General features: G+C 57.1%; 1 protein-coding gene across 36 annotated transcripts in view; it reads right to left on the minus strand.

Moving 5' to 3' along the window:
• Window positions 1-4,428: 4,428 nt before the first annotated feature.
• The window catches only part of PCBP3 (poly(rC) binding protein 3), a 54,977-nt gene continuing 42,451 nt past the window's right edge, over window positions 4,429-16,954 (minus strand). For 17 of the 36 annotated variants that reach the window (XM_042035269.1, XM_042035270.1, XM_042035264.1 and 14 more), the window contains 3 exons: window positions 16,222-16,274; window positions 13,352-13,521; window positions 4,429-4,843 (listed from right to left, as the gene is read on the minus strand). In XM_042035269.1, coding sequence (XP_041891203.1) covers window positions 4,798-4,843; window positions 13,352-13,521; window positions 16,222-16,274 — 269 coding nt within the window. In that variant the 3' untranslated portion in view covers window positions 4,429-4,797. Of the gene's footprint in view, window positions 4,844-10,749; window positions 11,667-13,351; window positions 13,522-16,221; window positions 16,275-16,954 lie in introns of those variants that run through there. The other 19 variants (XM_042035277.1, XM_042035276.1, XM_042035272.1 and 16 more) reach the window with 4 other exon arrangements.

Here is a 16,954-nt window from a genome sequence, read left to right on the forward strand (position 1 = left end):
GGCAGTACAGGATTTGAAAAACACAAAGGTCAAGATCTAAGGCATCAAACCCATCAGCACACACAGAACCAAAGGGTGCTTTGGAAAGCAGGGAAGGGCCGAGTGCCAGGTTGCAGCTGGGGCTACTTTGTCCTCTGACATGGTGCCGGGAAATGCCACAGTTAGGGAGCACTGAAATGTCCCTGGTTGTAACCACACCAGGCCCCTGCCAGCTGCCTGCACCATCTTTGTCACCTTCCCCCCACTCCTGGGGACGTGGGCATCTAGTGATGGAAATGTTTGGGACAGTGGATGTTTCCCTGTGCCTGGTTACCGAGGGCTGCACCTCCCTGAGGTGTCCTCCCCACCTCCTGCCACAGGAGCAGCCGTGGTGTGAGCCCAGTGCTGCACCAACCACAAACCCCACTGGAAAGAATGTGGCTTGTGGTGCTTCTGCACATGATACTTCAGCTTCCCACAGGGGATCTCTGCAGGAGGAAGCAGCAGAGAAACCCCTCTGAGCAGGAAAACACCACCTCTCCCAGAGGGACCTTGGGAGAATCCCACCGTGGTGCAGAGCGGGCCTAGGCAGAGCCAGAGGAGGGTCTGGCATCCAGCCACCTGCAAAAACACCCAGTGGAAGAGGCAGCCCATCTTCCAAACCCCTCGGTTTTCTGACGAAGCAGCCTCTTGGCACCTTTCCTTGCCAAGGGCCCGAAGCCACCCCGGAAGACGCAGCCCAGCTGGGAGCTGGTGCTTCTCCGAACCGCTGACCCGGCACGAACTTCCCTGCTCTGCTGCTTGCCAGCTGCGTCCGAGCTGGCCGGGGGGAGCCTTCCCTCCCCTCCAGCACCGTTTGGGGATACACTCTTCCCTTCCCAAGCCACCTCAGGGGGTCACTGCCATTCCAACAGGGATTCCCAGCTCCCATCCATCGAGCACACACAGGGTGTGAGCGTCCCCCTCCACCCCACCCTGCAGACCCCTTCCATGCTGGCACGGCCAGGACACAGCACAGCTCCAGCAGCAAATCCACATCCCCACACCCAGGATGGTGCGTGCTGGGTTAATGTTTTCCCCATTACCTCACACTGGCCTCTGTTCTTATGGAAAAAACCAAACCATCTGGTAATAATATTTCCCTAATAGCTGTCTGGGTCTGTGGGAAAGCTTGGCTCAGCTTCTTAGGAAAGATGAGAGGGTCGAATGAGAGGGGAGGTTGCGGATGCGGCGTGGGAGCTGGAGGAGAGGATATAACGCTTTCAGGATCCTTTTCCTGGGCCACCCCAGCGCTTGCAGGGATCCTTGACTCGCAGGGGAGCCACGAGATGCCAGGACGTCACATATTTGGGATACCAGGAAGGGCCTCCCCACACTCTCCTGGTGAAAGAGCCCCACTCTCTTCCTCTGTCCCAGAGCAGAGGCTTGAAGGCAGGCAGCAAAATTCACTGCCAGGGCTTCCCCCCGCCTCCATTTTACACTCAGAACATAGAAACAGCCCAAAGAGTGGGGTTTGGGGAGTTGGGAGCATCGTGGTTTGGGAACAAAGCTGGCCCAACTGAGGAACATCAGCAGCACCTGCACTGTCTTCCTGCTCCTGGAGAAAAGGCAGCACCCAAGGACACACCACCTCCAGCCCTGGGCCATCGCTGGAGGGACAGGGGACCCCCCTCTCATGGGGCACATCCAGGAAAAACGCGTGGAAAAGCACGCACTAACCCGCCCGGCAGCTGAGCAGGGAGTATTTTCCATGCCTCTGCGATAAAAGGCGCGGCTTGGGCGAGTCCCAGGGAGCGGAGCGTGCCTGCCAGGCTGGGCCCGCGTTCCCTGGGGAAGGCAGCCCCAGGCGCTCGAGGAACAGGCGGGCAGCCGCCAGGCACGGCCCTGCCTCCAGCGCTGCCACCCAGCCCCGCACTCATCACCCCGCTGCGAAGGGATGAGCTTCGCGGGCTGAAACCCTGCTTTTCCTCTGCCATGGATTGCAGCCCCCCTCTCTGCATCAAACCCCAAAGCCTTGGGAAGGACAAGAAGCGTCTTCCTTGCTGGCTTCCTTGCACAGAGCCAGCCCGATGCCTTCCCATAGTTTTCCACGGGGATGATCCACCCCAACCCAGGAGCTTGCACGTGTCTAGCAGACTCCCAGGGGCTCCCGGTAGCCCCTTCCCAGGCTGTTTCTGCTCCGTTTTTATTAGGCACACATGTTTATACTCGTTACTTTTACCACCCCAGCAGCTGTCCAGGCTCCGGGTGTGGCTGTGCCCTTCCAGAGCAGTCCTGGGATACAGCAAGGCATGCAGCCCAGCTCCCTCCCCACCAGAGCCAGACCCAGCTGCTGCCTTTTCCTAGAAGGCTAAAACAAATCAGCCACTCTCCCTGGCAGGAATGCCTTCCTAGCCCACTCCAAGCAGTGCCGAGCATCCTCCTTGGATCTTTCATAATGAGGAGCAAACACAAACCATCCAGCCATAGAGAAGGAGGAATGACTTTAAACTGAAAGTAGGCTTTGGTTGGATTTATGGAAGGAATTCTTACCTGTGAGGGTGGGGAGGCCCTGGCCCAGAGCAGCTGTGGCTGCCCCTGGATCCCTGGCAGTGTGCAAGGCCAGCTTGGACAGGGCCGGGAGCACCCTGGGCTAGTGGAAGGTGTCCCTGCCCATGGCAGGGGGTGGAATGAGATGGGCTTTAAGGTCCATTCCAACCAAAAGCAGCCTATGGTTCTATGATTGCTCTCCTGAAGCCTGTTCCCCCTGCTCCATGCAGCAGATCCCAGCTCCAGCCAGGGGAGTCCCAGCAGGGTGTAAAGATAAGCATCTCCCCCCCACTGCTTTGTTTTGTTTTAGAGGCACAGCCAAAGGTAAACAGGCTGTTTCAATCTCCACACACTCACCCTCTCAGCAGGAAGCCATGGAGCTGCAGCCAGCACAAAGAGCTGGATGCAATGGACTGGGGTGTGGGGCCTCTGCAGCCTTAAATGCCTTCAGTGGGGCACAGAAGCTTCCTCTTGCAGCTGATGAGTCCTGCAGAGGTTAAGCAGGTGGTTCACATCCCTCTGCATCACACCTCTCCAGCCTGGGCAGGGATTCAAGCCCTGTGCTGGGGTTGGTGGACACAACAACCTTTGGGGGTGTTTGCACACGCAGCCCCACTGACTCCTTCCCTGGGGCTGCTCCCACCCGGGGCTGGCTCTGGGAAAGTCTCCCAGCTCAGCAAAGGCCATGGAAGGTGCTTCATGGACGGCCCAGGGCTTGCAAGGAGGTGGGAAAGGAGCCCTGAGCTGTGTTTCCCAGAGCATTGCTCTCAGTCAGTGATGCCCCACTTTGGGAGGGTCCCCATGGCACTGCTGCTCTGGGAGCGGGATGGGAACAGCAACAGGGGCTTTTCTCCAAGTGAAAGTGTTCAGCCAATTCCTGGGCAGGAGAAACCCAGAAAACCTGGTTTTTAGTCAAAAGTGGGTGCCAGGCCTGGAGCTGTATGCTGTGGTTGGCTTTCTGGCTTGTCAGGGAGCAGGGCTGGGCACTGCAGCCAAGGGCATGACAGGGGTGGCACAAACAAGGGGAGGACGACTTCCAGGTTCCATAGAGATTTGGGGCTGCTGCTCCCTGGGGAGCAGGTTGAGCAAGGGTGAAGAGAAGGGTGAACTGCCCTGCCTGCCTGCCTTCGCAGGGCCAAACGGGAGCAGGGGTGATGTTCACTTGGCAAATATAATTCCAAATGGAGAAAAAGGTCAATACAGCATTTTTGCCTTTGTTTCCACATAGGGCAGAGGTCTGGGCAGGCAGTGCTGGCCTCTCCTGGATGTGTGTCAAGCCCAGGGCTGGAGGGGCTGGAGATGGAGACCCTCACTGCATGAGGGCAACATGCAGAGCTTGGGCAGTGCTCTGGCTTCTCTTCTCGAGCAGAAAGGAAGCATCCCAGAGAAAAACCATGCCCCAGTGTGTCCAAAAATAGCCCCAGGGCTGCTCCAAGGTCCAGCAGGGCTGGCACGTGGTGGGCTGCTGAGAGCTGCCATTGCGTGGGGCTGGATGGGGAGCCTGTATCCCATCCGGATGGCTGGCAGCCCCTGGATTGCTGGGCTGCTCCCTGGGCCCGGCAGTGACTCAGACTTGCTATAAACACGTCTCCCAACGGATAATGAATCCCGGTCGTCGCCGCCTTTCGGGAACACTCTGGATTCTCTTTGCAGTGCTCCCCCTGTCCCATTCCCCCTCCCTCCTGGCAGCCCTGCTCCCATGTGGGATCATTTCCTGACGCTGAGTGGAGCCAGGGCTCTGAGGCCCGTTTTCCAAGCCACGGATTGCTTCATGGGCTGAGTTTCCCCATTAACCATTCTGGGGGCACCGAGGCTTTTGTGCAACTGGGGCACCCCCAGCACCCTGCCCCTCTCCCTGTGGATGCCCCACTGCCCAAACCACGGCTCCCCAGCCTCATCCCGCTCACCACGGAGGGCACGTCAAGCAACAAAAGCTTTATTGCAATGACACAGATAAGCCACAAAATACATTGCAAAGCGGCAGGGGCGTGAGGGGCGATGAGGAAGCGCAGAGAGGGGCGGTGGGAAGCGCTGGCTCGTAGTGGGTACCGCCGCACGCTGGCTGCAAGCTGCTGTCCTCCTGAGAGCTGCTTCCCCAGCCCCCTGAGCCCGCTGCTGCCCCATGCCCCGGCTGAGGAGCGGGGTCTGGGCAGCCACGGGCAGGGGGGTTCGGGCAGTTGGCCCCAAGGGCGCCATGAAGGAGCGGGAGAAGCTTGCGGGAAGCCGGCAGCATCTTCGGAGGAGGCTCAAGCATCAGCCACTGGCACCACGTCGGCTGCGGCGTTCTGGTCAGGCGGTGAAGGTGTTCCTCCCATGGGGGTCAGGGTCTGCAGAGCTGGGGGGCAAGCAAGGGAGATGGTCAGGGCCCAGCCAAGGCTCCAGCACCGGTGCCTCCTGGCCTCTTGGGCTATGCGAACGTGAGGCTGCCACAACACCCCGAGCAATCTCCAGCGCAATACTGAAATCACCCACACCCCAAAAGCCAAGCTGGAGGAGCCATGCCCACATGGAGCTCTGCTACACCACAACAAATCTCCCTTTTTTTCCATGGGAGCTCACACCAAAACACATCTAGCGTGAGCTGGGCTGCCAGGTGAGCCCGGGCGGTTGCCCGGTGTGCTGTGTTTGCCTCATGGGCTCTCACCGAGGGCTGAGAGCAGCTTTTTGGCAGCTCCAGAGAAGCCATCTGAGCACATTGAGGCTGTTTCTGGGCTGAGGATCTGCCCTTTCTCTGCCCTACAAACCCATGGTTGTGGGGATGGTGACTGCGGAGAGCTGGTTCTGCTGGACCCCATCAGCAAGATTTGGGCGTGATGGGCAAGGGCACTGCTGTGCTGGGGGTGATGGGCAGCTGAGAGAGGAGCACTGGGGAAGGACACACATCCCCGCACAACCGCTGCCCGGTGCTGCACTGCACCACCCTGTGCCTCTGGAAATCACCGCGTTTCAGCCCGAAATATGCAGAGCGGAGATCTACTTGCGGCAAGAATAAATTTTAGTCTGCAACTGAAAATTTGTTTTAAGCACAGAGATGGCGGTTTCTCTGGTGTGTTGGGTTTGCTTTTTCACTGGCTTTTTACTGACAGTGCCTCTGCAGCGCTCCTGTAAGAGATTCGGGAGCACGGCTGCGTGCTTGGTAGCACACAGCATCATCCCTTGGGAAAACCACAGCAGCAGCTGCAGCAGCAGCCTCAGGTTACATCACTGCAATGTCCTCCCACCAAAAAAACCCCCACACCACTAATTGACTGCTTTTGGGTGAGCACATCATGGCCTGCTGCCCTTTGCACTTGGGAAATCCTGTTGGATATCTGTGGTGGTTTGATCCCAAGCTGTGCACGCAGTCCTGAGTTCCGGAGTGATGCTGCCCCATCCCTCTGTGCTCTGTGTGCCTGGCCATGCTGGCTGCTGGCCCATCACCACCGTGCTCGCATTCCACAGAGCATCTCACACCCTGGCCGTGCCCACGCTCCCACGAGGCATCCTGTGCCACGCAGTCCCATCAGACACAACCAAACCCAGAGACACTCCAGAGCCAAGCGTTTGATCCAGACACAAACGCTCTCAGAGAGGGACAAATAGTGACACTGCCTGCAGGGAACCAGGACACAGCGTTCCATGTGTGCTTCAAATATTCCAGTCCTCATGCACATCCCGGCCTATCCTTTCGGGATCAAAGCAGTTCCTTCTGGGAACAGCACGTGTGTTTTCAATCAGCCAGAGGCTGCGGTTCAGCGTGGGGCTCAGACCCGAAACCTCCTCCCGCTGCTCCATCCTCGTCCCCATCTCCTGGCTGGTTTTGTTCCCCATGTGCAGGGCGGACTTGATCATCATTTCTGGGAAGAGACATCACTGCGGTTAAACACGAATGTGGGAATCCAGAGCCAGCCTGGCTTTGCACTTGGCTGGATTCGGTCTGTGGGATGCTTTCGGAGCGATCCGGAGTCTCATCTTCCTCTTTGCAGGACAAGGGTGCTGGGGCAGAGTGGGAGGAGGGCCGCACATCTGGAGGGGAGAGAGTTGCACATCTGGTACATTCAGTACTTCCTAAAAGTCACTGCCACGTTCCCCTTTGGCCGGGGGCCTGGGGCTCGCTGCACTGCACAGCGGATCAGGATCAGGATCCGCAGCTGCATTCTTTTTGAAGGGAGAGCAAAAATATCCCTCTCAGCAGAGCCCCGGCTCCCTGTAACATCCAGCATGGGAGCGGGGGCATTGCACGGAGGCCGTGACCTTTCTGCAGTCATTCCGCCAGCTGCAGAGGCTCCTGCTGCCAGCCAAGGCACAGAGCAGCCAGCTTGGGAATGCCTCCCTGGGGACCACAGGGATGGAGACCCCTGGGACCTCTCCAGCAAAACCTTGTCCTTTTGTCAGCCCGATTGGGCTTGGGCCAGCATAAGGGGGTGGCTTGTGCCACCCGTGGCCAAGGAGATGCTCGCCACACATCCTTGCCCGTGTGGGCTGGGCTGGCTCCACTCAGGTCCCAGCACTGATGGGACCCTTCCTGCAGAGGGACGCGGTGCTGGATGTCACCCGCTCGCTGGATGTCACCGCCCGCCACCAGTGTCAGAGACACGCACACAAAAGCCCAGTCCCTTTCCAGCAGCGCGGGATGTCCTCTGCACGCAGCTGGAGCAGCGGCTGGAACATCCCAGGGCTGCCCGCGTCCCGGCTGGAGCAGGATCCATGAAAAGCTGGGCAATGGGGACATCTAGTGACCAGCCGGAGGCGCCCAGGGCTGGCGAGCGGGTACCCCCCGGGCTGGGGGCTGCAGGGCTGGGGAGATGCCGTCCATCCCTGTGGCCAAGGAGAAGAGGGGATTAAGCATTCATCCCTGCCACACCACGCCGAGATCCCCCAGAAACTCTACCTCGGCCGGCACCGGAGGCAGGAAATTACCCTTGCTAATGGAGGATAAACTGGGAATTAGCATAATTAAAAGTGACTAGCGTGGATACATAACAAACCCCGGAACAACAGCTCAAAGAGAGTATGAAATCTAAAGAGCCTCCCCGGTGAAAGTCACTTTCCCTTAGGGGAAATGGTCTATTTTTTTCAGTCTTATTTTGTACTAGATTTGCAAATAGAGTCTAGGGGAAAAAAATACAGAACAATACTCCAAACAATTTTGGGAGCACGACAAGGATATGCAGGGGGAGTGGGGACCTTCAGCTGAGGCCAAGGGGCTGAGCACAGACCTCAACTGGCTCCTCTCTGATGGAGACCCCCCACACTCCAGGGGCAGGGGGAGGCATTGGACCAATACTTTCCAGTCAAAGTCAAAATTTCCCCCTAAATAACTCATTCCAGAAATGTTGAATCATTCTGACTGGATAACATGCATTGTTTTGGGAGAGAAAAGCAATGTATTAAAGCTATTCTGTTGATTAACTGGGACGTTCACATAGTATTGAATATTCACCCCAATATTAGAGATTTTTCCCAGTGGCGTGGCTGTGGATGCATCATCAGAGTATTTTAAGTTCACCCAAAATGGAAACCCAAGACAAACCTATCACAAATCAAAGCAAAACACTGAAGCTCCTTCCAAAGAAAACAGCAAATCTCCTTTTGAGTCATCCCAAAGAAATCAAAGCTGAGTTTGAAACATTCCTTGCAATTTTGTTGTTACCCTTGTTGTCATCAACATGCTCCCAGGGGATGCTGCAATGGTTTCAACACCTCTGTCTCCAAACCTCGCTCAAGCCCAGATGATGGATAAGCTGATTCCCAAATAACACTGCAGTTTCATCCTTTTTTTCTTTTTTTTTTAAATTTGCAAAATAACCTTGGCAATGTGACCCCAAAGAAAAGTTGCAAAGTCAAAGGGAATGCCAGAAGGAGGGATGCTTTGTCCTGTGCAGGATCAGGAGCTGGACTCGATGATCCTGGTGGATCCCTTCCAGCTGAGGATATTCTGTGATTCTGTGACTGTGCAGAGCTCCTGGGAGGTGACCCAGGTGACTGCTACTGCTTGGACAGTCCCTTGTCCCCCTGTGGCCACATCCAGCATTCCCTGGAGCACTGCCGTGAGCACGGACCCTTGTGGCAGCACAAGCCTTGACACGACGTCTCGGACACCCGCCTGATGCCAGAGCAACGCTCATATCCAGCCTCTTCTCCCTCACCACCGATTCCTGGGGTGCCTTTTCCACAGCCTGGCTGGGTGACGGATGCCTGGGAGCGGGCTGGGATGGGGATGGTAGCCAGAGGGGGGGTGTTACCCGTGGGCTTGCTGGCGTAGGGATGGGTGCAGAGGTATTGCTGCAGTCTGCTCCCCCTCTCCAGCAGCCTCTGAGCTTGGCTGCATCTGGCAGACCCAATCTGGCATTTGCTATTTTGGGCAGCGCTGTCTCAGTGGAGGTGGGGAACGGCACAGGGAGCACACGCAGAGAGCAGAGGAATTCAGGGCAGCCGTGATCTGCAGGCACCGTGCAAAGCCATTTCTGTGTCCAGGACGCCGTCACGCCCCCCGGCCTTCCCCAGGTGTCCGAACCCCACAGCCTTGTCGGCCTGGGATGGATTTCTCAGTCTTGGTCAACGTGATGCTGCTGCTGCTGTGCCTCCAGCACCTCATGAAGAAGGTCTCCTTGTGCTCCAGCTTGTCCGACAGCCCCGAGGAGGAGCTGAGAAGGGCAGGATGGGCTGGCTCCCTCCAGGCACCATCCCTCTCTGAGGGGGCAGCACCCCAGGCTGCCATGGAGGGTGCTGGCAGTGGGATGTGGAGCTTTTGCTGTGGCTCAGCCCCCAGGCCAGCGGGGTGGTTATTTTTGCCGGGTCTCACACACGGATATTTCATTCTTCCAACAGGAAAAACTCTTGGTCTAAAGCAGACTGAGGAACAGGAGAAGACGAGGGGTGCCCCTTGCCCACAGCTGACTCACCACCCTGGCAGGTGGTTCCACGCTTTGCTGGCCAGCCGGTGACTTGGAGGGGGCACCGTTTGGCGCCCGCCTCCCTCCATCCTCAGCATCAGCACAGATACATGGGGAGGTGCCAGCAGAGGCTACTGGCCGCACCTGAGCCCCTCAGCACTCCCCACAGCACCTGTGCTCCTCTGGATGGGGAATCAGGGGATGCTCTGGAGCCTGTGGGGCTGCTGGGCCACCCAAAAGGCACAGCTGAACCCAAAGTGCCAGGGAGAGCAGGGCAAGGGGTTGGAGACAGGCAGCAAAGCACCTTATGGAGGATCTGGGAGCACCTTTAACCACAGAGGCTTGGAATGCTCCAGAGAGCTGAGCATGCACGGGTTTTGGGACACCTGGGCAGAGCAAACCCTGACACTCAGCAGCACCACCTTCACCTTTCCAGGCTCCTGGGCTGTGCTCCCATCCCAGCTGGAGCCCATAACCCCCTGCCCATCATCCTTGGCTCCATGGATGCAGTGGCATCACCTGGGACCCCTGACACAGCCAGCCCCTGTGAGTGCTGAGCCAGCAGGGCTGGTGACACAAGGAGAAGTGGCCCAGCATCCTGGCAGGAGAGGGTGGGAAGCTGCCAGCGGTGCCTGCCAGTACCGAGGGTGGAAGAGAGGGAAAGGCCATGAAGTCTTGGGGCTCACCTGGAAAAACAGTGTATTTCCCCTCTGGGACAGAGCAAAAATGAACTGTGTGGCTGCTTCAGCTGTCTGGGGACATGGTGTATCATGGTCCCCTCATTTGCCATCTGGGACAAGGGACAGTCAGGAATTAACAGACGGAAAACGTACGTTTCCCTGTTGGAGAGGTAGGAGAGAGAAGAAAAGCCTGGAAGGAAAAGGCAGGGCTGAGCAGAGAGGGTCTTGGGGAAGGGTGTGGGGCACAGACATGGCAGATCCGTCCAGACAAGGGGGCAGTGAGAGATGGTGCTTGTCACACCGTAACTTATAAATTAATCTAAGGGAAAACCAAAGGATTATGCAAGCCAAATACTCTCTCTTCGGAAAAAAAAAAAAACAACCAAAAAAACAACCAAACAGAAAGCATGGAATCACTCAGGAAGTGCATCGCTCGTGGGGACCTTCTCTAAAAAAAAAGAAATTAAAAAAAAATTATGATGATGGTGATGAAAAATAATAATAGTAATGGTAGTAGTAAAAATAAAAATACAAATAAAAATAAAAAAGAAATAGTAATGAAGAACTCTTGCATACAACCCCCACCTTCCCTCCAAGCAGTTAAAAAGGTGTGGAAGGATGCAGAGGGAAGGATGGGTCTGGAATTGTCAGGGCGACCCAGGAGAAGAACAGTCGGAGCCCATCGGTACCAGAGCTGCACAGACATTTATTGAACACAAACAACGACAAACACAGCCGGCTCACAGAGCTTCCTGAGCTATCGTCCATGGGGGATTGCCAAAAGAGTGCTTTCAAAGGCCCCTGGGGGTGTGAATCCCATACAGCTGAGTTCTTCCCACTTCCAGGTGCTCGTTAGTTAAAAAAAACGAGCATTTGTGTGTATGTGTGTGTGTGTGTGAGATTCCCTTAGTTTAGCAGGAAAAAGGGCTTGTCTGGACCATGCCATGTTCCAAGAGAGAAGCCTGCGCTTGGTTTCTGCTTCCCAAATAACACGGGGTGAAAACTACGCCCTTACCCCAAGGGCAGGGGCATGAGGTGGCAAAGGTGAGCCAGGACAAGCAAGAGGGAGCACCAGAGGAAGGAGGGTGAGAGAAATTAAGTCATCTGAAGCAAGCACAGCTCTGGGTGGCATCACATATGTCCATGGGCTACAGAAAGTACCGCCAATGTCAACTCAAACGTGTAGGTAGCTATGCTAGACTGACACTAGAGACCCCGTCAGCTCCTGGAGTCTCGCCAGTGAGAGAAAAAACCAACACCCCCCTCCCCCCTCCCTCGTCCCCAAAAAGCAGATGAAGAATTTACACCGTAACGCTGAAAACAAGGACCATAACCAAAGAGTTTGGGAGCAGCCTCGGGAGCACAGAGTAAAGAGCTCATAAAGAATCGTTCCGGTGTGTGCATATGCGCGCGTGTGTTTTTATATATATATATATTCGTTAGTAAAGAAAAGAGTATCTGTGGAGGCAAAGGGAAGACGGTAAATGTACAGGCAGTACAGGCTGGGTGGAGTGCCGGTGGCTGGAGAGGGTCGGGTGGTGCGGAGTGGAGGATGGTGGGTGGAAATTAGAGTGCGCCCATTCCAGTGACCTCAGACGTCAGCCTAGAATAGACAGGGGCAGAGAGAGGGGTGGGGGGGAGACAAAAAACAAGCGCTTAATCACCGGAGCAGAAAAGAAAACGAAGACCCTGCGGGGCAGCGCTCCTCTTGCTCACGCCCCGCATAGTCGGGTGGGCAGAGCATCACTGGGCGGCCTGGGGGTCCCCCGTGGAGGGCACGGGGGGCTGCTGGAGCACAGAGCCAGCGCAGTGGCTGGCTGCCTTCCCCTCTCCTCGCTGCGGCCAGGTGCTGGGTGCCCTTTACTGTCACCGTGTCGAGGCAGGGGTGTCACCCACCAGAGGTGCTGGCAGGAGTCATCCCAGAGCACGGCTTCTCTTCCAGCAGCATCCCTCCCACGGGGGACAGGCAGCTGTGCCAGCTCCCCTGGCTGCTTCATTTTGCTCTGGTTTCGAAACTCTGGGAGAGGCTGAGCCCCATCCTGCCGCCCCAGCAGGTCACCTCCGCACAGGGGCAGCTCAGCCAGCCCTTCCCAGCAACGAAGAGCCGCTTCTTTTTCTTTTCTTTCTCTCTCCTGTCTCAGGGACGGCCCGCAGTAGACCGCCATTGGCGAGGATCTGCGGGGAAGCGGCTCAGCCATGCCCGCGGGCGGGGGGCTGGCCCCGTCCCTCACCCGAGCGGGGGGAGAGGTGCCACGGGCATGGGCAGCGGGGGAGCGGGGCGGGATGGGATGGCGGGGGTCTACTGCGGGTCGGGGCTCAGGTGGGTTGGGTGCGGGGAGGAGAAAGCACATACAGACCTCACCGGTGCTGCCAGCCCACACCCCAGCAAGCGTCAGAGCCGCCGCCAGCAGCCCCCCGTCCTCGGGGCCCTGCCAGCGGCCTCCGTCCTGCGCGCGTCCGGGGCACCAGTCCTGCCCGGGCGGATGGGCCGGCTCGCGTGGCTCTGCCAGGCAGGTGCAAAGCTACCAGAAAGGTCCTGTATCCCCTTAAACTCGCTGTCCACGAGTCCACAGACACAGGCAAACAGGCACGGCTCGCTGCCTGCACGGAGCGGGGGGTCCCCAGCTCAGCGCTCCAGCCTCCCCTGCCCGCTGCCCTCGCAGGCCGCTGCCGGCCCCCGGCCCCCACGGCACGGGCTGCGTCTCCCCCCAGCCGGCGGCAGCGCTGGGAACCCTTGGCCCCTGCGAGGTCCTGCAGTGCCAAGCTTTTCATGATGATAAGGAAGCAGTCAGGCCGTTCCCATGTCTTGCGTTTATTGGACCGATTGTTTTCACTGAATGGAGGAAAGCCTTTGGGAGGCCTGGAAGCTCGTGGAAGAGGCAGTGAGCGATGCTGGGATCCCAGCAAGCAGGTCCCAAGTGATGCCTCCCTGCCACGGGCTCAGCTCCGTTCCTGTCCCCGTCCCCTGCCTCGTCCACAGGCAAAGACGGCGGCCACTCTGCCCACCCGCGAGCAAAATCCTTGAGCGAGGGTGGCGGGAGGGCAGGGCCCGGCGCGACCCGCGGCCTCTCCGCCAGCAGCGCGGCGGCTCCCGCTCCCCAGCCAAAGTGCCAGCTGGGGGGACATGTCCTGCTGGCGACGTCTGGTCCCCGCTCAGAGGTCTCAGCAAGACACCGTCCATCCCAGCCGGCCTCGGGAAGCCCCTGCTGGCCCCCGGGAGCGCGGGCTGCTCCCAGCGCGCCGGCGGGACGCGATGGGCCGTGGCGGAGGTCGGCGGGGGGGTCTCACCTGGCGTTGATGAGGTACTGCGCAAGGCTGATGTTTGCAGGGGTTCCTGTGATGGTAATTTGGCGCTCCGATGACCCTTCCGTGGCGTTGGCGATTTTGATCTGCGCTCCCGACATCTGCCGAATTTCATTGATTTTGGTCCCTTGGCGTCCGATTATGCAGCCTATTAGCTAGGAAAGAAAGCACGGAGGGAACGTCTGAGAAGCGGCAGCTCTGGCAGTCACCGGTGGGACACGAGCACACCTGGGACAAGAGTGACCTTAATGCTCATGAAAATAGGAGAGGGACAGCCCGGGGTGAATCCCACCTGTGCGTGAGCACCGTCCTCCAAGGACACATCCAGAGACCTGCTCTGCTCTGCTCTGCTCCTTGGGGGGGAGAAGAATCTCCATTATCTGCACAGGGTGCCCAGCATCTCAGAGGGCTTCAAGGAGAGCTCGTTTCAGTAATAATAATTTTCATGATTTAATAAATGGTCAGTGCTTTGCAAGTACTCATCCCCTTGGCAGTCACAGCAAACCCAAAGGTGGTTTGAACACGTTACTAGAAGGAAACAAGCCCACTGCCTTCCCTGGGGACAGGCCAGCCCCAGGAGCCCCCTCATCAGCTGGTGCAGTGACCCCATCCCATATTTCTTCTATCCCACTGGGACACCCTCAGTGCCTCTGCTACCCCCTCTAGCTCTTTGGTGCAATCCAGAGGCCTGCCCGCGGGCACAGGAGAGCCCCATGTGGCTGTGGCACCCGCAGGAAAGGTGCACCCTACCCAAAAGTACGTCTTTCACACTCTTGTGAAAAAATCAGAGCCAGCTGGAGGCTTGAATTTCCTCAACTGTTCATCCCTTGAATTTCCTTGATAGTCCTCAGTGGCTTGAACTTCCTCAATGGTCTTTGCTCATTTGTGCATGTCCCTCAAAGCATCTCCAAAGCTTGGTAACACATACAGGGTTATCCAGCTTGACCAACACAGGCATGAGGTGCTCTGCACGCCCTTCTTGGCCATCTGAGCTCTTTTCCAAGGGCATTTTACACATGGGATGTTCATCTTGGCAGCTGCTGGATTTCTGCCGTGGTATAAGTGGAGACGATTACTCCTCCAAATATTCCCTGATCCTTTAGTCAGACCATGGGGCTGCCACAGTGGTTTATCCCACATGGCCCTGAATATACACTGGAAGGGTATCCACTGTCTCAGGTTCTGTAGGGGGATGTTCAGCCCATCCTGGTCTTCACAGCACAGAAATAACTCCGAGATGCTTCAGCAAATGAAAATCTGCTGGGGAGACCTGAGGAACCAAACTGTTTAGGCAGATGCTCAGCTACACCCAAGCTGAACAGAGTTCAAGTTTCTCCTGACAGTCAGAGGAGCAGCAAGACGGGTATCATCAGATTTCCTTCAGCTGCAGCACACCTGCAAGCTACACCCCTAAAACATGCCTGGTGACTCTAAAAGGAACCCAAACCTGTCCTCTGCTTCCCGAGAAGGTGGCAGTGGGTGTTTAAAAGCCTTTGAAACAACAGTGGGGAGAGCTAAGGAGGAGTTTTTCAAGATGCAGGTGATGACCTCTAACGCCTCCCAGGTCTGGTGAGAGCTGGGTCTCTGGCAAGTGAATGCTCTGAGTGCTCCTCAGTTCTCAGAGGTCTCCTGGCATCCTTTCCTCCCACGTGTGTCCTTTTGCAAGGGGTCTCTTTCTATTTCTGAAGATGCCTTTATTGCTACGGTCCTCCATGCTCAGCAGACATGGCTGTTGGAACCTCAGGAGCTCCCTGCAGCCTCCTGGAGAGGGATCCTTGCTGGATGAACAGTTGGAGCAGATCTGGGATCAGTCCCCACTGGCTCCTCTGCAGATCCCTCCTGTAGTGATGTGGCCCAGGGCAAAGCATCTCCAAGGGTTTCAGCCAGCAGGTGCTCAGAGGCTCTTGCACTGCCACGTCTCTCGGGTGGAGAGAGGTCTCGGCAGAGGTGCCTGGCAGCTGCAGTTGGGATCGCTGCCCTTCCCTGGCACTGCCGGCTGCTGGTGAACAGCAGGAAGAGGTAGCAAGAGCTGCCAGACCCCATCCAGAGACTCCTGATGAGGATGGGCTGAAGGTGCTTGTCAGTGATGGAGATGGGAACAGAGACTGGATGTCATCCCCCCGCTTGCCCTCATCATGATTTGAGCACAGAGTGGGTCTTAATCCATTAGAACCAGTCCAGAAGCAAGTGAGGCACGTGGATCCAGGTTCTGGCTGTGTCGTGCTCTCCATCCCACCTCTTCCCCGCTGAGCATCCCTGCCCAGCATGGCTCCAGCCTCCTCCCAGCAAATATCCCAGTCCAACACCCACTTTACCACAACGCTTCCATCTACCAGACCTCAAAGCTGCCTACCAGCAGCACTAAGATGAGACGCACCCTCTTTCAGACGCTCGTGTGACACTTTGTGGCATCAGAAATGTTATTTACTTACCTCCTCTTCCCCACCACCCCCTGCCCAGCCACTGCCCTTGAGCTGGAACATCATCTCAGACCCGCCACGGCCTGATTAAGCAGTTAAGAGTTTAATCAGGGCCGGCATGGGAGCTCTCTCCCTTTCCCAGTGCTGTCAGCTGGGCATGTTTCATGAGCACTGCGTTCACTTGGAAAGGAAAATGGAGCATTAAGGATTGTACCTAGGGAAGCCACCGACGGGGTAAAGTCCAACGGGCGCGTTGTGCTGCAGGTTGAGCCCCAGTGGGCTGCACATGGATGAGGAACATGGGGAAGGGGCATCTCTAAATATGTTTAACAGAGCCAAGTGGCTGCAGCTTATATATAGATATATGTATGTATATATATACATACATGTGTATACACACACGGGCATGCCAAGGAAGCACTTGGATTTACTTACATCATTGGGAATGGTGAGTTCATGAGTACTGGCCGGGGGACTGGCATCCAAACCTGGGCAGACGCAAGGGAACAAGGTTAGAGCTGGCACAGGTGACACGACGGAGCTCCGCTGCTTTCCCGCAACACTGCCAAGGCTGCGTCCTGCTCCGGGCTGGGAGGGGAAGGGGATCACACACTCCGGGACAAGGAGGAGGAAGACGGTCGCTACCTGACTCTGCTGGAGCTGGGTGTCACCTTCCCTGCATCCCACGGGTGCCTCGCTTCCCACCCTTCATCCTCCCACTGGGAATGGCTTCAGAAGAGGGTGCAAGGTTCCAGCATCGCCAAAGAGAGGTGGGTGAAACACCTTCCCACACAGCAGCAGAGAGCATGGGACACCCACGAGCCGGCAGGAATGCTGTCCATGCACCCTCCAGCCCTCTCTGGATGCAGCAGCACTGAGCTGCTGGGGTGTGACAGCAGCTTGGTGCCCCAAAACCGGTGTCCCCACGGGATCCGGCGGCACAAGTCCTCTGCAAGTTAGAGCCCCACGGACTCTCATGCTGAATTTAAGCCAGACTGCTAAGACATGCAACCTAGCTGGACCCAGGACCAGCTGTCCCTCTTATTCCCAAGGGAAAGCAAGATGAACAGTATGGAGATTCAGATCCTGCTTCCCTCCAAAATTACACAGCGAGGAGCGAAGGCAGCGGCGTGCATCCTCCCAGCCTCTCCTGCATCAGGGAGAGCTC

The sequence above is a fragment of the Corvus kubaryi genome, unplaced genomic scaffold (assembly GCF_017639235.1).
Source record: "Corvus kubaryi isolate FWS band 111438036 unplaced genomic scaffold, C.kubaryi_AGA036_p1.0 37383, whole genome shotgun sequence".
In the NCBI taxonomy this organism is placed as follows: Eukaryota; Metazoa; Chordata; class Aves; order Passeriformes; family Corvidae; genus Corvus; species Corvus kubaryi.